General features: G+C 53.8%; 1 protein-coding gene across 4 annotated transcripts in view; it reads left to right on the plus strand.

The window, feature by feature from the left end:
• Positions 1 to 2,453: 2,453 nt before the first annotated feature.
• The window catches only part of MSI1 (musashi RNA binding protein 1), a 29,157-nt gene continuing 10,376 nt past the window's right edge, over positions 2,454 to 21,234 (plus strand). For 2 of the 4 annotated variants that reach the window (XM_039471607.2, XM_039471608.2), the window contains exons 1-11: positions 2,454 to 2,638; positions 2,798 to 2,838; positions 3,401 to 3,482; positions 3,582 to 3,666; positions 6,904 to 6,945; positions 8,516 to 8,608; positions 12,625 to 12,673; positions 13,749 to 13,831; positions 14,582 to 14,699; positions 18,006 to 18,086; positions 20,813 to 20,869. In XM_039471607.2, the coding sequence (XP_039327541.1) occupies positions 2,580 to 2,638; positions 2,798 to 2,838; positions 3,401 to 3,482; positions 3,582 to 3,666; positions 6,904 to 6,945; positions 8,516 to 8,608; positions 12,625 to 12,673; positions 13,749 to 13,831; positions 14,582 to 14,699; positions 18,006 to 18,086; positions 20,813 to 20,869 (790 nt within the window). In that variant the 5' untranslated portion in view covers positions 2,454 to 2,579. The remainder of the gene's footprint in view (positions 2,639 to 2,797; positions 2,839 to 3,400; positions 3,483 to 3,581; positions 3,667 to 6,903; positions 6,946 to 8,515; positions 8,609 to 12,624; positions 12,674 to 13,748; positions 13,832 to 14,581; positions 14,700 to 18,005; positions 18,087 to 20,812; positions 20,870 to 21,234) is intronic. The other 2 variants (XM_074402155.1, XM_074402156.1) reach the window with 1 other exon arrangement.

A 21,234-nucleotide genomic window follows, 5' to 3' on the forward strand; every position in this document is an offset into this window, starting at 1 on the left:
CTGAACAGATGCCCTTACCCATTCCCCCCTCCCTTTTTTAATCTAAAATGTGTTTATTGAGATGGTTTCCCACTCATGTTGATTCAGAGTGCTTTTAGTGCTGCTTCTTCCTGAAGGAACATTCTTCTGTAAGCCTTGCTTTTCCTCCTGTAGGCTGGCAGAGGACAGTGGAGCAGCCAACACACAAAACTACCATTCGTTGGTGGCTAAAGACCATGGTGATTTTATAGCATCTTGGGCATTTCATAGCCATGGAGTCGGAATTAGGGCTCTGCATCAGGCGTTTCTTCTTGTGTTTCCTCTTCTCTTCTGGAGAGGGTTGGAGATCCTTTGCGAGAGACATGTTCTCGTGGGTAGGTGGTCACCGCAGGAAAGGACACATTTCCTATCCTTCAGGCTCATCTGTCCGGCAGCACCAGCACACAAATCAATGCCCAGGAACACTGGGAGATCCCTACTCCCTGGACCGCTCCATTAACCCTTTTTAAGTTCAAACCTAAGAACAGTCAGCTCCCTAATACTGCAGAGGTCACCTCTTCACCCTTCTCTGTCTTTGGAACGTTTGTGTTGGAATGGTAAAAAATGCCCTGTGTGGGGTGCCCCCCAATCCCCAGTCCAGGGGATGCTGGGAAACTGTGGGGCAGAGTAGGGACACAAACAGGAAAAAGCAAATTTGTTCCTAGTGTTATGCTCACAGAGCGACAGGATATACCTGCTGAGCGTTCCCAGAAGGTCCCCAAGGAAACCATTACTGTAAGTCTCTCCTGTTCTTCTCTGCGTGGTGGTTGGGGTAAGGGGAGGGAAGGAAGGCTAACAAGAGGGGGATGGGCACCCTTCCAGGGGGCAGAGTTATGATGCCCAGAGCTGCTGCACACATGAATAAAAGGTGTTGAATTCAGGATGGATGTGAAGGTGAACAGCAAAGGGCTTGTCACCAAGGGCTGTCACTGGATTACACCGGATGGATTAAGGTAGGGATGGGGGAAGGAGTAGGAGGCGAGATGGGAGGGAGGGGCTCGTGTGGCACCGAGACCCCCAGCAGGGATGGGGAGTGGGGGTGCTGGCCGCCTTAGCTTCCTGCTTTGACCCTTTCTTGGCTGGTTTCAGCCAGGGAAGTGTGGGGTCCTAAGGCTTGGATATGGAGAGGTGGAGGAAAGGAGCGTGGCCCCGCAGCTCCCCTGGCGATCCAGAATACACTTTCTCAGGGTTGTTCCCAGGCTTGAGGGAGGGAATTTTAGGGGTACGTGAGGTGACTCCCAGGAGCCTTGGGTGCAAGTACTGAGGGATCTCAGAGACCTAGAAGATGGGGGTAGGGAGGAAGGTGTCTGCTTTCTTGGGGAGTATCTCAAAATAAGAGGAACCGAGCGAAGTCATTCCAAACGCAGTGAGAAGGTAGTTCAGGCTCTTCCAATCGGATGGGGTGGAGCTTAGACCTCTGCAAAAGAAGGGGGTCATTCGGAGGGGACGATGTACAGATGAGGCGTCGGGCTCCTAAACGGGAAACGGGAGGCTCTAAGAGGCACTGCCTTGTCCTCCAGCCTCGGTGTGGTGGGGGTGGTGAGCGTCTGGAACCGGGTTTCCCGAATCCGGGCAGAAGTCTAAATGGGGCTCACAAAAACCAGCCAGGGAGGGAACCAGGGGAGACTCCTCACACCGGGGGTTGGGGGTGGCGGCAAACTGGGAACCCAGGCTTGGGGCGGGGGATTTTCTCAATAGACCATAGGGTCCACTACTGTGGACCGAAGGGATTTGGGGGAGCTAAAGGGGACTCTCACTTTGGCCAGCAAGGGCTGAGGACGGACTGGGGAAGCGGATACGGTTTCTGCTGGGGTGGTGCTGATGGAGGTTCCCCACTCGGGACGCGAGCCACTGAGAGGGTCCCCCAAACTGGATATGGGATACACGGAACGGAGCGAGGGCTCTAAATTAGAGCCCTGGGTCGGGGGGACTCTAAATTAGGTTGGGAGGAAACTGGGGGCTCTGAGGGCGGCTTCTCGCTCCGACTGGTGAAATGGAGCGTGTGAGGGCTGGGGGGCACTGGGGCCGTCTCCCGCCCTACCCAAGGAGATTGGGGCTCTCTTCAATTCTGGACAACAGAGACCTGAGAGGGAAGACCGGGGGTGTTCCCGATCCGGAACCGAGCTACCTTGGAGGCACCGGGAAGCGCTTCATTCCGGGAGGGCGTTCCCGCTGCCAGGCCCCAGCGCCGGGGTGGGTGGGGGGTGCGGCCGCGCCCTGGTCCCGGCCCGCACCGGGATTCAGGGTCTGGCTCGGCCCCGGGGACCCGGGAGCCCCGCAGGAGGGGGGTCCCGGCGCCGCCGCCTCCGCGGGCGCCCGGGCGCGCGGGCGAGCGCCGGGCTTTATGCGCGCAGGGCGGCGGGGGGAGGAGCCGGCAGGTCGGCCCCCGGCGGGCCCTCCCCTCGGCCGTCCCCGCCCGCCCGCCCGAGCGGGGTCGGGGGAGGGGGCAGCATGGCCTGTCCGTCCGGCCCCCTTCGCCGCGCTCCTCATCTGCCCCGCGCCGAGCGCCGCCGCCGCCGCCGCCGCCGCCGCTCCGCTGCCCGCGCCGCCCGCGGCTCCCGATGGAGACTGACGCGCCCCAGCCTGGCCTCGCCTCCCCCGACTCGCCGCACGACCCCTGGTACGGCCCGGCCCGGCCTGCCTGGCCCGCGCCCGCCCCGGCCCCGCCAACATGGCCGATCCGGGTCGGGCCGGGCCTCCCCGGGGCCCGGGCCCGCGCCCCCTGCGCCCTGGCGCCGGGCGCTCACGCGGGCCCTTTGTGTCTCTCCTCCTCCCGCAGCAAGATGTTCATCGGGGGACTCAGTTGGCAGACTACGCAGGGTGAGCGAGCTCGGGAGCGCCTGCCGGCCCGGCAGGGTACCCGGGACCCCCCGGCGCCCCGGACCCGGACACCCCAGCCTGGCCCTGCGCCCTGATGACCCCGGGCGCCCTCGCGCCCTCTTTCGCGCCCCGCCCGGGGACCCCGAGAGCGCAGGGCGATCCGCGAGCGCACCCGGCCTGGCGGGTGGAGGGGAACAGATGAGGGGTTCAGGGGATATCGGGGGGTGGGCTGGCCCCCCCGGGACCCGCCGGCGGCAGCGCCAACTCTGCTCGCACCTGCGGCTCAAACTTTTGTGAGGCTGCTCCCGGAGCGGCGGGAACCCGGCCGGAGCCGTCCCCCCTCCAGCCCAGCTCGGCCCTCGGCTTCCCCGGGCCCCGGTGGGCGCCAGGAGGCTCCGCGGGAACTGGGCGAAGGCAGTGGGGGGGCGGCGGCAGTGTAGAGCGCGCGGGCAGCTTGGCGCGGGGGCGGCCAGGCCGCTCCAGGGTCACCGGGGGCAAAGGACGGGGGAGGGGGGAAGGGCGCGGGGCCCGGGCTGGTCCGAAGGCGGGTGTGTGGTTACAGAAGGGCTGCGCGAATACTTCGGCCAGTTCGGGGAGGTGAAGGAGTGTCTGGTGATGCGGGACCCCCTGACCAAGAGATCCAGGTGAGCCCCTCACCCCCTCCTCCTGCTCCCGGCTCGCCCCCCTCCACCCGCCACTCACTGCCTTGTAACCATCTGCCTCTCCCTCACTACGGCGCGCAGGGGTTTCGGCTTCGTCACTTTCATGGACCAGGCGGGGGTGGATAAAGTGCTGGCGCAATCGCGGCACGAGCTCGACTCCAAAACAGTGAGTGGCCCTCAGGGCTTCAGGGGTCCTTTGGGAGAGGGAGGCTGCCGGAGGAGAGGGTCAGGACTCTCCCCAGGGGACAGCTGGATGGGGTCCATGAGGAAGGAGGGAGTTCTTCTGAGTAAGAGGGCTGCCATGCTCTGAAACTTTGTCACTAGAGTTGCGGGGGGAAGAGGGAGGAGAAAAATCCCGGCCTGTGATGAGATGCTACATCCCTGCTCCCCTAGTCCTGGTGAGGGAAGAGGCAGCCGCCACCCTCTCTCTAGAAGTACTAATCATGATGCCCCAGAGCAGAGCTTGGGGTGGGGCTAGGTCCCTCCCCCAGCCCAAATTGGGTGAGTCAGGGTAGCAGTGACCCACCCGGTGGCTTCTGTGAACTCTAACTAGTATTTGGCTTTGCGACATCCCCTCTTCATCCAGACCAATGGCAAAGCATCCTTGAAGCCCCCTCCCTCCCTCCTTCCCTCCTCCCCCGACTTTTGGTCAATGAGCTCCTTGCTTTGTGTGCAAGACAGGGACCTGCTTTGCCCACGGAGGGGATTTATGAGAAGGGCTCTCGCTTGCCTGGAAACAACCCTTCGGAAGACTAGATCTTAGGAGAAGCTGCTTGGTTGGCATTCAAACTCCTGGAACATTTTGCTGTTGTCCCACAGCTCCTTCTTGTCTTAGACCCTGCAGGGGGCGCTGGCTTCAGGGGAGATGGGAAAGGAGAAAAGTCAGGGGAGGGGGTTACCCCCATGTGATGGGGGTGTCTGTCTGCCGGGGGCAGGGATAGTGTGTAACGCTTCTCTCTTCACTTCCCGGCTGTCCCCCAGCCCTGGACCTCTCTGTTTGGGTCAGTCCCTGGCTCCTGTTTACCTGCAACAATAGCTGCTTGTGCCCAAGAATTTGTCAAATTACCGCCTGTCCCCAGCTCCTGTTATCTCTGCCCAGTGGCTCCCACTCTTGCTCGCAGTAATGAGCAAATGAGGCCAGGCCTCAACTTTGCCGGCTCTGAAAGGATCTTCTTGGCGCAGCCTGAGTGACCCAAGCCTGGAAATGGAGAGACAGTGGCCTATTGTTTTTGGTGATTATCTGCCATCAAGCTGCCTGTTCTCCTACCATCCCCTGTCCTCAGAATGCACTGATGGCTTCTGCAGTGCTCAGGAAGCTGAGATTTAGGGGCTGGGGGATGGAGGAGTGGAAGATTGATACAGGGGAAGAGAATGAGGGAGGAAGGAGGGCGAAATGAGTATCCTTAGGAGATGGGGCCGAGGAGGGCCAGGGCTTTGTCTGTGTTTGGCGTCCTCCGGCCTGGGAAAGGGGGTAGGAGGGACATTTACTGTGGAGAGTCTATTTTGAGTTCTGACTTTCACCTTTTATTTACTTGTTGGGTTTTATTTATGTTGCCAGCTGTGAGTCACAGTGGAGGTGGGGTGTGTCAGGGATTGGGTGTGCATGGGTCTGTGGGAAAGTGGCTTGGGGACTGTCTCCCCATCGGGGTCTGTGCAGGGGTACTGTATGTTGTGTGCTGGTGGCTGGGGCAGCTGCTTCTGGGAGAAACAGAAGGATAAACGTGTCCGTAGAGGTATGGAATTGAAACTTCAGACAGGAGAAACTGGCAGTTGTGATTTTCCCGGGAGCCCAATGGGACTTGGCAGGAAAGGAGGCATTGCCCTAGCATGGATTTTGGAGGTTCCATCTCTGTGGACAGATTCCAGTGGGGGAGCCTATAGGAGGCTAGTTCCTGGTTCGTGCCATTCAGAGGGAAGCCAGAGCCACTTGCCTAGAACGAGGCTGAGTTTTGAACAGAAGGAACTTTGGGAAAAGATAGATCTTCCCTGCGATTGGCTGGTGAACTTATGAATGACGTCCGTCCATGTGGGTGGCAAAAAGCTCTGGCCTGACCTGGCCCAGTAGGCCCTGCATGGATCACAGTGTCTCATGCCCTGTCTTTTGCTGTTTGTCGTACAGCTATAGTACCCAGGAGTACACCCAGATGCATCCTGATTTTTCCCTCTGGTTGTTCACAGCCAAGGGCAAAGGTGACCTGCTGGTAATAGCACCTTTGTTTGTGCAATGAAGGGCAGTTCACAAAGGGCTGCTTTCACGGTGTTATCTCATCTGATTCCCCGAAGCTGCCCCTGGGAAAAGCGGGTGTGATTGTCCCCACTTTGCAGATGAAGGAACTGAGGCTCAGAGGGTTCGAGTGCATTACCAAGATCACAGTCTTGGCAAGAGGCCCAGAGTTTCTAAGTTCAAGTCCCGTGCCCTTTCACGTCACCGAAGACTGTACTCTGCCTTGCCCCAAGCCTAGCTGCATTATCAGGGAGCTGTTTGATGTTGATGGGAAAACAGAACCGAGCCTTCTGATGGTTATGAACTCTGTCTTGTGGCCTTTTGCAGACAAAGAGCATTTGCATTTGCAGGGTTTCCAAAGCCTGAATTGCATACCTTACCTAGCTAGGTAATCTGTGTGAAGTCAGTTGCGAAGGGAAGGCCCTCAATTTACCTGATACTTGAAGGAATAAGACTTGGCTTACCTTTTTTTTGTTTTTGTTTTTGCTGTGAGCTAGACAACATGCCAAGTGCTTTGTATGCATTATCTCCAATAATCTGCTGATGACCCTTTGAGGTGGGTGTTATTATTTGCCCATTTTGCAGGTGAACTTGACCCTGACATTCAAAGAGGGGAAATAATTTATCCATGGTCTCACAACTGAGAAGCAGTGCAAATGGGATTTGAACCCAACAGTGGGATGTTGGGGTCTAAATGCTTAACTGGCTGGGTGCCTTGGCTCATGCCTGTAATCCCAGCACTTTGGGAGGCTGAGGCGGGTGGATCACCTGAGGCCAGGAGTTTGAGGCCAGTCTGGCCAACATGGCAAAACCCCATCTCTACTAAAAATAAAAAAATTAGGTGGGCATGGTAGTGCATGCCTGCAATCCCAGCTACTCAGGAGGCTGAGGCAGGAGAATCACTTGAACCTGGGAGGTAGAGGTTGCAGTGAGCTGAGATCATGCCACTGCACTCCAGCCTGGGCGATAGAACGAGACTCTGTCTGAAAAAAATGAAAAAATAAAATAAAATAAAATAGGTGCTTAACCATTATTCTCTCCTCCTAGAGGCTTTTGGGGTTTCTGGCACCTTTGTGTCCTGGGAGGAGAGAGGTCCTGAGGGCTGAAGGCTGGCTGTGTGGTCACGATTCTGAAAAGCGTGATAACCAAGACCCCTTTTACCTCTCTCTTTTCTTGTAGATTGACCCCAAAGTGGCCTTCCCTCGGCGAGCACAGCCTAAGGTAGGTGTGTCTATGTCTGGGAGGAGTTCTCTTACTGCGGGCAATACTGGGAAGTGATTTTCCCAGTATTCCCTGCTCTGGAAGATACTTCTGGAACCTCTGAATGTTTGTGGAATGGGCTGGGCTGGGAAGAGGGGATTCTTGAGGTCCTTGCTCTGTGGCCTGAAGACACTCCACATGAGCTCTGGGGCGGACTGGAGTGGGGCTTGGGTGTGCTGGGAGAAAGGGAAGCTTCTCCAAGGATTCATCGTCCTGTATTTGAAGCCTACAGTAGAGTTTAGAGCCTGAGTCTAATTCCACCATCATAGGCCACAGTCCTGACGCCCAGGCCTCTGGAAGTGAAATACAGGACAGACTTAGACCCCGAGGCCAAGCCACCGTCAGGCTAGGCAGCGACCCTTCAGTCCTCCCAGTCACCCTTTGCAGAGGCAGAGGGGACCACGGACTCTGTCACCTGTTGTCTTTCAGTCTAGATGTCTCTGGCTGCTTTCTCAACACTCTTAACCTGGTGCTCTGGCGAGTTCTCCGGGTGAGAGGGGGCAAGCAAGGTGTGCCGAAAATGGATTTCTGAGCAGTTGAGCCATACAGCACTCAAAAAATTTTGGTGCAGGGCAGGGGCCTAAGAATCTATTCCACACCTCAGGGCAACTAGCCAGGTCTTCGTTTTGAAGTGACTGAATATAGAGGACAGGAGGAAAGACTGGTTGCAAAACATGGGGTCAGGACCCCTGAGTTTACTGACTTATCCTGGGTCCTGGGATGAGGCCCCTCTTCCAGGAGAGCTCTGTCTCTCCCTCTGCCAGGTGGAACTAGAACTCTTTAAGATTCTGAGCCTGTGAGTTCCATCAAGGTCCCCAGCTCCCGCCAGGGCTGAAGGAGAGGAAGAATTTTGGGAGACAGGAAAGGGGCATCTCTGGAAGGGTCCAGTAGAGGGCCTGAAAGCAATTACGGAGCAGGTATTCGAAGGAAGCCGCACCAGGGAGCACATGGTCGGAATTGGGTTAATTCCATTAAGCAGTTTGGTGACAGAAGGTGCTTTAGTGTTAGGATGGGGCTGGGAATTGCCGCGGATTAGCCATGCGCTCCTGGGGTAATTAGGACCATGTGTTCTTCCTAAAACAGGGCTGGGGCCACGGGGCTGCCAGAGGTTGTGTTGGGAGGAGGTTGATGAAGAAAATGTCGGCTTCCAGCTCAGGGAGACTCTGTGATGGAGTGTGGGGGGGTCTCCCAGGAGGGCCAGTGGGGTCTTAGAGTTAGGTTGTGGGTCTGGGTCACCCGCCTGCCCCCTGCCCTGTGTTAGTCCTTAGGGAAGGCATTTTCTGGACATAGTCCCTAGGGAGGGAGGCAGGAAGGAGGCACATTCGAGCCAGCCAGGGTGTGGGTGCACAGCTGCCCATGACAGGCCTGGAGGCGGGGGTCCAACAGGGAGCCTGTGGGGGGGACGACTTTCAAGAGGCTGGGGCCACAGAGAGCTTGTCAGCTGGCATCCTGGCAGGGGGGCTCGAGCCCCTGCTGGTGGCAGTAGGCCACAGGACTCAGATGCCCACTTTCTCATTCCCTCCCCTAACAGATGGTGACTCGAACGAAGAAGATCTTTGTGGGGGGGCTGTCGGTGAACACCACAGTGGAGGACGTGAAGCAATATTTTGAGCAATTTGGGAAGGTGGGTTTAAACTGGGGGTGCTCGCTGCTCGGGCTGTGAGCGCGCTGTAGAATGGGGCAGTCGCAAGCTGGACCCAGCCAGGTCGTTCAATTCCTGCCAAAGATGAGAGCGGGGCTGGATCCTGCTGTGTGTGGGGGGAGACGAGGCAGTCCACCTTGCAGCCTCCTGGCTCATCCGTGAGCCTCAGACTCTGGACTTCCCTAGGGACAGGGAAGCCACACAGTAGCTGGCCCTGTTGTTGCCTTTCCACTGTATTTTTCTCTTGCTTATCTTCCTTCTCCCAAGGGAGGCAGCGCTCCAGCAGCCAGTTCAGTCAAGTCACCCCGTGGCCCCCTGGGAGTCTGCACCTGTCCAGGTCACCGGCTATTGAACCTTTCCCCACTCCTTCCTGGCGAGCATGATAAGGAGGCAATAAATATGACTCCCAAGTTCTCTCAGTACCCTATTTGCCCAGGTGGGGAGCTTGGAGCAGGAGCTGGGGGGCTGCTGGTCCCCTGGGTATTGCGGGGAGCTGATGAGAACACCCTCGATTCCTGATCAGGCCCAGAAGATTGGCTGTGAGCTCTGAGGGGCTCACAGCCAATCTTCTGGGCCTGATCAGGAATCGAGGGTGTTTTATTTGAAGATTTGATTTCTGGGCCTCTGAAGAGGTAGGAGTTGTGGCGACATCAGACAATAGGGTGTCCTCTGAAAGACGAACAATGTGAACTTTGGGGTCCCATGCGGAGATGGCAGAGAGGGCCCTAGGTTTGAAGTCTAGGAGGAAAAGAGGGTTGTTTTGCGTGGGGCAGGGGTCGCTGGTCTTTCTTTTCTTAGGTGAGACAGGAGAGAGGCTGGGTCTCCACTTTCCCATCAAGACACTTCGAGTCACCCCCAGGCAAGCCAAGGGGAACGTGGCCTGGGAAATGGGCCTGGGATTGGGTGTGGGGGGAGGTGTCCCCTGGCCGGCGGAGGCTGGTGGTGTGGGGAACCAGAGGCCTCGGCTTTCGTGCCTCGGTGGGCACCTGGGTCAGGGAGGAGGGCAGGTCGAGCGGGTCCGGGCCCCAGAGGGCAGGGCGCTCCTGGGAAGCAGCAGGCCCGGCTCGGCTGCGGCGGGGTGTCTTTGTGTCTGAGCGCCGAGCATTAGAGCTCGCACTAATCTGATCCAGCAGCTGTGATTGGAGGCCGCCTGCCCCCGGGGCCGGCGTTGCCATGGCAACCGGGCCCCAGGAGAAGCCGTCAGCGGCCGCGTCTTTTGTTCGGGCCTAAATCGGCGTTGGCATGTGAAACCGGCCCGGGGAGGCCAGGGGGAGCCGGAGAATAGGCTGCCAGGGAGCGAGGGGGACAGCCGGGAATGCCAAGGGCCCCGCGGCGGGGGGCCCCCCGCCCGGATCGAGGGGCCGCCGCCGAGGGGGGAACAATGGTCAGCCGCCATGGCTGCCACTCAGGCTTAGCGGCCGCCGAACTTGGCGGCTCGGCTCCCACTGGTCAGCGGGCCTCGGCTGCCTCCCCTCCCCCGTCCGATCCCCCCTGCCCCCGGGTTCCCATGGAGACCAAAGCCTATTAAGGACACTGGGCCGGGAGCCTCCCTCCCCTCAGCTGGCCCCAGGAGGGGACACCGGTGGGGGTAACCTGGACCCCCAGCCATCTTCCTTGCCCCCTGCCCTGGCCTCAACCCCACCGCCCCACTGGGGACCTCTCCAGCCAAGGCCCAGGTTGAAGGGTGTAGCGGGGCCAGGGATGGTGGCCTTCCTTGCAGGGTTGGGTGGAGGGAGGCAGGAAAGGTTGTGGATTTGGGCAGAATCCATTTGTGGGTCAGGCAGGGACTGGGAGCTGTAGGATTAGGAAGCAGAGTGTGGCTGGTTCTTCCCTACATTTCATTCATTCATTCAAAAAACGATTGAGCTCCAGTCAAGGTATTCAATAGGATGGCGGTCATGGCCCTAAATGACACAGACGCTGTCCTCATGCAACCTTCAAACCAGTAGTATCGGGCTGCCCTCTCTCCAGCCTTGCCTCGCTCCTCGGTGTAATTTTGGGCAAGTCCCTCCCTTGTAAAGATAACAATAATAGCTATTATTTATTTAGCACTTACTGTGTCCCAGGTGCTGTGAGTTAAGAGTGCTACATGCACTGTCTCATTAAATCCTCCCATAGCCAGGCTCAGTGATGAGTGCCCGTAGTCCCAGCTACCAAGAAGGCTGAGATGGGAGGATTGCTTGAGCCTAAGAGTTCAAGACCAGCCTGGGCAATATAGTGAAAACCCATATCCTAAAAAAAAAAAAAAGTGTCTTTCATTTAACTTCAGCCTGTAAGTGTGCGATAGACACTGTTAGGCCTATTTCACAGATGAGGAACCAAAGCCAGACAGACAGCAAGTCACCTGCCCAGGGTTACCCAAGCAGCAAATGCAGGATCCAGGATTCCAGCTCAGGCCTGTCCTACCCAAAGCCTGTGTTTTGATCACAATCACTCTTTCTGGGTTTCTGATTTTCCATTGGTTAAGCAAGGGGTGGGGAAGATGTGCTGAGCCTGAAATGACTGTCCTGTTTGGACGGTGCAGCTGATTTGGGATTGGGACTCAGATTGGGTCCATAGGATGGGAGTGAGAGTGCCACTCTGCTGCCTGGGCCCCAGTGCAGGAGCGCTTTGAGAAGAGCGATGTCATGAGATTCTCCAGGGACCTTGTTGCCTCCTGGTTCAGTGGGGTCCTGGTTCTCCTAGCGGGAGTGGAGGCCCACTGTAGCTTGATGCCTAAGGAGAGCTGGAGGATCACTGTAGTTCAGGGTCTTTAATGAGGCAGGGGAGGGCCTTTAGAAGGTGAATGATGGATGGGGTCAGGCGCATTGGCTCATGCCTGTAATCCCAGCAATTTGGGAGGCTGAGACAGTGGATCACTTGAGGCCAGGAGTTCGAGACCAGCCTGGCCAACATGTAAAACCCCGTCTCTGCTAAAATATAAAAATTAGCCAGGAGTGGTGGAATGCACCTGTAATCCCAGCTACTCAGGAGGCTGGGGCAGGAGAATCACTTAAACCTGGGAGGAGGAGGCTGCAGTGAGCCGAGATCGTGCCACTGCACTTCAGCCTGGGTGGCAGAGTGAGACTCTGTCTCCCAAAGAAAGAAGGTGGATGGTGGGCCTGGAAGTAGAGGGAAGGAGCTGGTAACCCATAGCTTAAGAGAAGCTTTTTTTGTTTGTTTGTTATCCTTTGGATGTCTGGCCATTTGGGAGAGAGTCGGGGCCTGGAGTGGAATTGGGTTGGGTATCAGCAGCAGCCCTTGATTTATACCAAGGGTGACTCAGACCTTAGCTAAGAAAGAGGGCAAGGAGGAGGCACCAGATGCAGGCAAAAGGAAGGTGCCCCAAGGCCTTTGGTGTCCCGTATATCCAAGGGGTACCTGGAGGAAGTCACAAGAGTGGACTGGGGTCCAAGAGAAGATGGATGATGTAGACCCTCCCCCTTCCCCAGTCTCCTTCCCCTCCCCCAGTCATTGGGAGGCAAGCAGCCCAGGCACTGAACTCTACTTGCTTTAATTACAGCCTCTAGCAAAAGGAAACCTCAATTAGAGGAAAAGATCTGTACCCGGAGAGGGGAGTCCAGTCTGGTCGCTGCCCTCCTGACCTTTTGCAAAAAGGGATGAGGCTTTTGCTTCTCCATCTCACCGTTTTCCTCCCTCCCGTGTTTCCTTCTCTAGCATCTTCTCTGTGCCTCCCCAGGTTGGTCAAGGTCTTGCTGTGTGACCTCAGGCAGGCAACTTCACCTCTCTGAGCCTATTCACTACACCATCGGGCTCTTACCATGCAGGGAATGTGGGGAGGATGTTGAAGCTTAATAAATGCAGGCTGGTCCAGTGAGATTACGGTGATTGAAAAGGGGGCACTATGGCATTCAGTGGGGTTGCAGAAGGAAAGTTGTCCCCTGTGCAGAGAGCAGGTTTAAGGTCAAGTCTGGAGTGGGCAGGAGGGCAGTGGGTTCCTCAGTCATGGCGGGTTCCCCTGGTGTCTGCTGGGTCCTCCATGGCAGGCTGTGTTTCAGGTGGATGATGCCATGCTGATGTTTGACAAAACCACCAACCGGCACCGAGGTGAGTGTGGCCCCTCCCCCTTCCCAGGCTGGGCCCCGTGGTCAGCCAGGGGGCTGCAGGTCACAGCTGCCCTTTCATCTCGCCTCCTGACATCCTATCCCCCAGGATCTGCGTCCTCTCCCGGGCCTGGCCTTACAGAAGGCTTTTGTCCCACCATTTCCTGTGCTAGAAACTTGCCGAATTGCAGACACCCGAGAGGGACCGAGTAGTACCCCCCCCCGCCCCCTGCAACCCACTGAGCCTCTCGCCCCCACCCTAGTGCTGTCTGCCTCTGCTGAAGCTTACCTTGTCCCTGGTAACCAGAGCTTAGGCCAGGCTGCCAGGGTCAGGCTGACTCCACAGCCCCAGGCAGACACCTCTCGCCCAGCCCTCAGCCCTCTTGCCTCTGAACCTGGGAGCGTCCGGGCCACACCATGTGCGCTGCCTGGCTTTTTTCTCCCGAGGGCCTTACCTTCTAAGAAACCCCTTTCCAGCCACTGGGGCACCCCCAGGAGGAGACAGGGTTGTTTCTCCAGTTGTTTTGGGGGCTTCTAGTCCATTTTGGGAGTGGGGTATGTGCTGTGTGTGTGTATATATATCTGTGCATAAAGGGGTGTCTGTGCCTAAATATCTGTGTATATTTGGTATGTCAGGGTAACTGCACGTGTAGAGCACCCCAAGAGTCTGTGTGATACGCAGGTACCTAGGTGTGTGCATGTGTGTATATGTGTGTCTGTGTACATTTGTATGTTCGGACATGTACACCTTTGCGTAAGTTTAAATGAGTGTGCATGTGTTTTTTCTTCCCTTTTTGGAAAATACCCGAGGACAAGAAAAAGCATGTTGAGTGTATTCTCATCACAGCTCTACTACTTTCTAACTTGCTGTGTGACCTTGGGCAAATTACTTCACTTATAACTTGGGACTTGAAACCCTGTGTCAGTGGGTAACTGAGAGGCTTCCAGGCTGTGAGCAGAGCCTTTGATTAACTCTCTTCCCAGAGAGAGAGGCGCAGGGGTATTGGTGTGACCTGGGGTTGGGTTTTGACCCTGTGCTCTGGTTCTGACCTTGCCTTTGTCCTTTATCCAACTTCTAGGGTTCGGGTTTGTCACATTTGAGAGTGAGGACATCGTAGAGAAAGTGTGTGAAATTCATTTTCATGAAATCAACAACAAAATGGTGAGTTGGGACCAGGCACGGTGGCTCATGCCTGTAATCCCAACACTTTTGGGAGGCTGAGGTAGGCGGATCACTTGGGGCCAGGAGTTCAAGACCAGCCTGGCCAACGTGGTGAAACCCCATCTCTACTAAAAATACAAACATTAGCTGGGTGTGGTGGTGTGTGTCTGTAATCCCAGCTACTTGGGAGGCTGAGGCAGGAGAATCACTTGAACCCAGGAGGCAAAGTTTGCCATGAGCTGAGATTGTGCCACTGCATTCCAGCCTGGGCAACAGAGTGAGTGAGACTCTGTCTACAAAAAAAAAAAAAAAAAAAAAAAAAAAAATCATGGTGAGTTGAGACTGGATGGAGCAAGGTACAGAGAAGACTGGGGCTCCTAGGGGCCTGCCAGGGAAGCTCTGAGTTTCTAAAGGCAGGCAGAGGGGCTCAGAGTGAGTGGAGGCACAGCCAGTTCTCCTACCCCCTGAAAACCTAGATAGGAAAGCAGTGTCACATGGTAGTTAATCGGGCAGATGACTTCCCTTCTCTGAGCCTCAGTTTCCGCATCTGTCCAATGGGAGTGGAAAAGCTCCCCGATGATAGTATCGGTGTATGCAAAGCCATTTACACAGACCCTAGCACATGGTGAGCGCTCCATGAGTGGTAACCATGAAATTGCTTTCAGATGGACGATGAAATTAATAAAGAGGAACAAGAGGGATAATGACCCTAGCTCTGTAGGAAAGACTCACCGCCAGGTCTCATTGCAGGTGGAATGTAAGAAAGCTCAGCCAAAGGAGGTGATGTCGCCGACGGGCTCTGCCCGGGGAAGGTCACGAGTCATGCCCTACGGAATGGACGCCTTCATGCTGGGCATCGGCATGCTGGGTATGCGCGAGCCTGCGCCTGCGGCTTCTTTCTGCCGGAACTGCTCCCAGGGCTAGCAGGGGCTGCGTGGGTGTTGTACCTCCTCTGTGGTCTGCCCTCCTCCTGTCTGAGTCATTGGGCAGGAGTGGGGACTAGGGATCGGTCGGGTCTAGCAGTCCTACCCAAGGTGGGGTGATTTGGTTGCGGGGTGCTGCCCTCTGGTGGTGGCCAGAAGAAAGGTCCAATCCTATTAATTGGTCCTGTCAACCTGTCCATGCTCTCCTCCATCCGTCCCTCCGTCTGTCCATTCCTTCATCCATTCATTCATCCAGGACACAGTTATTGAGCAACTCTATATGCCAGACATTATGCCAGGAATGGCAACAATGACTTTCCTTGGGGCTTTACAATCTGGCAGGGAAAACAAGTAAGAAGATAAATAGATTTCAGATGCAGAAGTGTAGGGTGCCGAGGGAGTGTGGTCACAGGGAACTTGACCACGACTTGGAGTGGTCAAAGTGGGAAAAGAAGTTACATTTGAGTTGAGTCTGCGGGTGGAGTAGGAGCCAGTTACGGGGAGGCTGGAGAGAAGGGAAGGGGAAGTGTTCCAGGCAGAGGGAACAGCATTTGCAAAGGCCTTTGGAGGGCTGAAAGGAAGGCTGCCTGGTCTTATTCGTTCAAGTAACACTTATTGAGCAACTTCTGAGAAGCAGAGCCTGCTCTCATGGGACTCTCCTTCAAGTGAGAGACAGCAGTAGATGGGCACTGCCACTATAGAGTGACTGGAGGCCGTGGGGGGCCCAAGGAGGCATCTAAACCCACCTGGAGGCTGGGGAGACTTCGTGGAGGAGCTGAAGGCTGCCATGAACCTTGAGAGCTGAGCAGGAGTCAGCTGTGCTTTGGGTGTAAGACTGAGGGTGGTAAATCTGAGTTTGGCCCCCAGGAAGCTCAGAGGCTCCCTGGGGAGATGAGATGAGTACACGCGGAACCAGAACAGTACAAGAGGGTCTTTATGCCAGGCATGGGGGAGGGGCGCACAGAGAGGTACTCTGGGAATTCAGAGGAGGGGGCACAGTGTGAGCTAGAGGGTCGGAAGTGGGGAGGCGAGCAGCTTCCAAACAGGGCACAGTCTTCCTTGAAGTTTTAATTTTTTCTTTAACATGTTATTTGTGTTATTTGGAAGTAATTCCAAACTCACAGAGGAGTCAAAAAAATAAAATAGTACAAAGAACATCCATCCGTTGGCCCTTTTATCAGATTCACCTGTTCTTAACATTTTGGCCCATTTTGCTTGATCAGTTTTACTCTATGTGTATGTATGTGTGTGTATATGTGTTTGCAAATATGTATGTACACATGTATACACACAAACACACACACTTGTGGTTTTTCCCTGAATCATCTGAGGGTTGGTTCCATGCCTCATGGCCCTTTACCCTTTGATGCTTCCTAGGATTAGGGGTATTCTTTCATGTAACCATAGTTTAGCTATCAACTTCCTAAGTTTATAATTGATACAATATTTTTATCTAATCTACTCTCTGTTTTCCAATTGTATCAATTAATTGATGCAATAATGCTCTTTTTTTTCTTTGTTTGTTTTTGGTAGAGACAGGGTCTCACTATGTTGCCCATGCTGGTCGCGAACTCCTAGCCTCAAGCAGTCCTCTTGCCTCAGCCTCCTAACGTGTTGTGGTGGAAGGCATGAGCCACCAGGCCTGGCCAGACCCAGTAATGCTCTTTATAGAATATTTTTGTCCTTCAGAAGAAGATCCAGGCTAGAATCAGGTATTGTAGTTAGTTTACCTGTCTCTTTCACCTTGTTTTAAATAGAACATTGAGAAAGTTTTCTTCTAAGGTGATTCATGAGCTGGTTTCACCCCCTAATTAAAAGGTGGAAAAAGAAAGAAAGAAAGAAATTCTCTAACAAATAGTGAGATTGGTGCTTAAGAGGCTTCTGGCCAGTCAGCTCTGAATTTCAACCTTAATTGCATCATTATTGCGATGTGATTTTTCTCTGAGAAGACAGAAAATCAGCCGCCAGAAGCGATGGCTCACGCCTGTAATCCCAGCACTTTGGGAGGCTGAGGTGGGCGGATCACGAGGTCAGGGGTTCGAGACCAGCCTGACCAACATGGTGAAACTCTGTCTCTACTTAAAAATACAAAAATTAGCCGGGCATGGTGGTGTGCACCTGTAATCCCAGCTACTTGGGAGGCTGAGGCAGGAGAATCGCTTGAACCTGGGAGGCGGAGGTTGCAGTGAGCTGAGAGCGTGCCATTGCACTCCAGCTGGGGCAACAGAGCAAGACTCTCTCTCACCAAAAAAAAAAAAAAAAAAAAAAGAGGGAAGACAGAAAGTTAGCACTTAAATAAATCATTACTACCCATTCTGTATTTCACACCCCTCCAACCAAAAAAAAATCATGAGTACTTTCTGGCCAGGTGTGGTGGCTCACGCCTATAATTCCAGACAAGGCAGAAGGATCACTTGAGGCTAGGAGACCAGCCTGGACAACATAGCAAGACCCCATCTCTAAAAAAAAATTAAAAATTAGCCAGGCATAGTAGCACGTGCCTTGTAGTCACAGCTACTGGGGAGGCTGAGGCAGGAGAATCACTTGAGCCCAGAAGTTTGAGGCTGCAGTGACCTATGATTGTTCCACTCTGCACTCCAGCCTGGGCAAAAGAGCAAGATCCTGTCTCAGAAAAAAGAAAAAAAGAAGAAAAAATCATGCTATAAGTTCAGATAATGATCATCAGTACTAAGAAAAAAACCAAGGTAACATGATAGAGTTTGTCACTGACAGAAAGGAGGACCCCTATGGGAAGATGTTTTAGAGTCTTGCACGATGAGAGGCACTCAGACATGTAGTCATCTGGAAGTAGTGCTCCAGGCAAAGGCACCAGCCTGTGCAAAGGCCCCGAGGTGGGAATGAGCTTGGCAACGCCGAAAAACAGCAAGGAAGCCATTTGTGGCTGGAGCAGAGGGAGGGAGGGGCAGAGTGCAGGAGACGAGGACCAGAGGGAAGCAGGAGCCAGAGCACAGTGTTGGATTATTCTCAGCCAAAAAGTGTCACCTTTCAGCGCCTCAGTTTCCTGTCTGTAAAATGGGGCTCCTAGCAGTACCTACCTCTAAGGTAAATTTAACAGGATAATAGTGTGCAGTGCGCTCAGCACAGGGCTTGGCATGAAGAAGGTATTTGGAAGGTACAGGATTTATTCAGGATGCAGGAAGGCGAGGGAGCATGCGTGGCCCAGGTCCTTCTCCATGAGAAGGACGTACCCTGTGGATGAGGCATCTGACACTGACCCCTTCCCCCATCAGGTTACCCAGGTTTCCAAGCCACAACCTACGCCAGCCGGAGTTATACAGGCCTTGCCCCTGGCTACACCTACCAATTCCCCGGTAAGTTCTGCTTGGTATCCCTCTGCTGCCAGCATGCCCCTGGTTCCTGGGCAGTCTGACTTCTCAGGGTGGTGTCTGGGGGTGCATGGCTGGGGGTCTGCCTGCTGAAGGCTTGGAAGGAAGGGCATGTCTGAGGAAGGAGGGCCTCTCCCCACCCATCCCCCCCATCCCCTCCCCAGAAGCTGGGGACAGGGGCTCCCAGCGTGGCCCTGCATGGCACCATTCTCTCCCAGGCCATCCTCTGCCTGCCTCCTGCCTGTCTCACCTCCCCACCCAACCCCGGGGTTGCCACTTCCACCAGAGAGGGCATCGGGCTTGTAGTGGGGGCCTCTCCGAGGGCCGCTGTTGGTTGCATCATCACGAGCTCCTAGAATGACCAGGCTCTAGGCTGAGCCCTTTCAAGTTCAGACATGGTACTATGCTGAGACCCTAGATGCTGAAAAACAATTGAGAAGCATGATCATTCCCTCTCATTTGTAAACCAACGTAAAGACAACACCAGACCTGAAAGTAACTGTCAGGAAGCCCAGCAAAGCTCTGGACTTCACCATGAGGACTATTCCATGTGGGTTTTCTTTGAAACAGGAAATACCAAACTTAGGCAAGGCTATTTATTTAGGATCTTATTTATTTGGAAAACCCCCTAAGCACTTACATGCTCTGCCCCAGGGCTGTTGAGCTTGGAGAACTTAGTGTTCGTGATGTTGCCTAATTCTCCAAATGATCTTACGGAGGAAGGGTGCGTTTTAGAGACGAGGTCATAGGCTCAGAGAGGAAGAATGACAAGCTGTGATGAGCCAGCTAGGAAGTGGCAGAGCTGGGACCTGAGCCCAAGCCTGACCTATTCTACCTATTCTAGGGCCATCACTTTTCATCAGGCTGCCTTGTCCGCAACACATACACACACACACACACACACACACACACACACATTATACACACATATATACACACACACACGTACACACATATATACACACATACACATACACACATACACATATACACACGCATACACATATACACACATACACACATATATACACACATACACACATATATACACATACACATATACACACGCATACACATATACACACACATATATACACACGCATACACACATATATACACACATACACATATACACACGCATACACATACACATACACACATATATACACACATACATATATACACACGCACATACACATATATACACACATATACACACACATACACACATATATACACATACACACATACACACACATATATACACACATACACATACACACACATACATATATACACATACACACATATATACACACATACACATACACACACATACATATATACACATACACACACATATATACACACATACACGTATATACACACACACATACACATATGCACACATATACACATACACACACATATATACACACACACATATATACACACACGCACATACACATACACACACATACACATACACACACATACACATACACACATACGCATATACACACACATATACATACACACACATACACACATACACACATACACATACACACACGCATACACATATACACACATACACACATATATACACACATACATATATACACACACGCACATACACATATATACACACATATATACACACACATACACACATATGCATATACACACATTATACATACATATGCATATACACACACATTATACACATATACACATACACACATACACATACACACATATACACACACACATACACACACATACATATATACACATACACACACATATATACACACATACACGTATATACACACACATACACATACATACACATATACACATATATACACACATACATATACACACGCACACATACACACACGCACATACACATATATACACACATATATACACATACACACACATACACATACACACATATGCATATACACACATATATACATACACACACATACACACATATATACACACATACACACATACACACATGAGAAGAGGAGGATTCTGGGAGATGTTTTTGGTACAATCCTAAGCCTTTTAGAGACACCCGCAGCTGGGCATGGTGACTTACCGCTGTAATCCCAGCACTTTGAGAGGCAGATGGGAGAACGGCTTGAGCCCACAAGTTTGAGCTCAGCCTGGGCAACATAGTGAGGCTCTGTCTCTACGAAAAAATGGAAAAGTTAGCCAGGCATGATGATGTGTGCCTGTGGTCCCAGCTACTCAGGAGGCTGAGGTGGGAGGACCACTTGAGCCCAGGAGGTTGAGTGTGTAGTGAGCTGTGTACATGCTACTGCACTCCAGCCAGGGCAGCAGAGTGAGACCCTGTCTTAAAAAAAAAAAAAAAAAAAGGAAAGAAAGAAAAAGAAACGAAGGAAACAAACACCTGGAATCCAGCCCTGCCCCGTGCCCAGGGTATAGGTGGCAACTCTGCGCTCTGCGCGCTCTCTCTCTCTCTCTCTAATTCTCTCTCTCTCTCTCCCCTCTCTGTGTCTGTCTCCTTGCCCTCCCCTGCCTGCTGGGAACTGTGCTGTCCCCTCCCCAGCTCTTGGGTCCCGTGCATGGCCTGTCTCCTCACCCAGTGTCCCTGTGGGTGCATTTGTCCTCCCTGGGCCATGGCCAAGGGGCCTCCCCTGCTTCTTCCTAAGCTGTTTTACGTTTCATTTTAGAATTCCGTGTAGAGCGGACCCCTCTCCCGAGCGCCCCAGTCCTCCCCGAGCTTACAGGTCAGTCGCTCGGATTTTGGGATTTTGTATACCTTTCAGGCCACATGGGGAGAAAGAGAAGGGGCCCAGGGAGCTTCCTGGGGAAAGCTAGCGGGATCCTTTTCTCCTGCCCGCCAGCCCTCTGGCTGTGGGGAAACAGCAGACTGTGCCTGGGCACTGGCCAGTCTGGGTGGCGACATGGCCCTTAAGGGTGGGGCATAGGGCCAAGCCAAGCAGATGGAGGCAAAGTCACTCATTCATCCATTTGGCAAATATTTATCTAGCACCTCCCATGTGCCAGGCTCCATGGAGGCTCTGGGATCCTGCAGTGAACAAGCCAGGGTCTCAAACTCATTGCAAAGTGGGCTGGGCAGGGATGTCTGCAC

Source organism: Saimiri boliviensis, chromosome 7 (assembly GCF_048565385.1).
Source record: "Saimiri boliviensis isolate mSaiBol1 chromosome 7, mSaiBol1.pri, whole genome shotgun sequence".
In the NCBI taxonomy this organism is placed as follows: Eukaryota; Metazoa; Chordata; class Mammalia; order Primates; family Cebidae; genus Saimiri; species Saimiri boliviensis.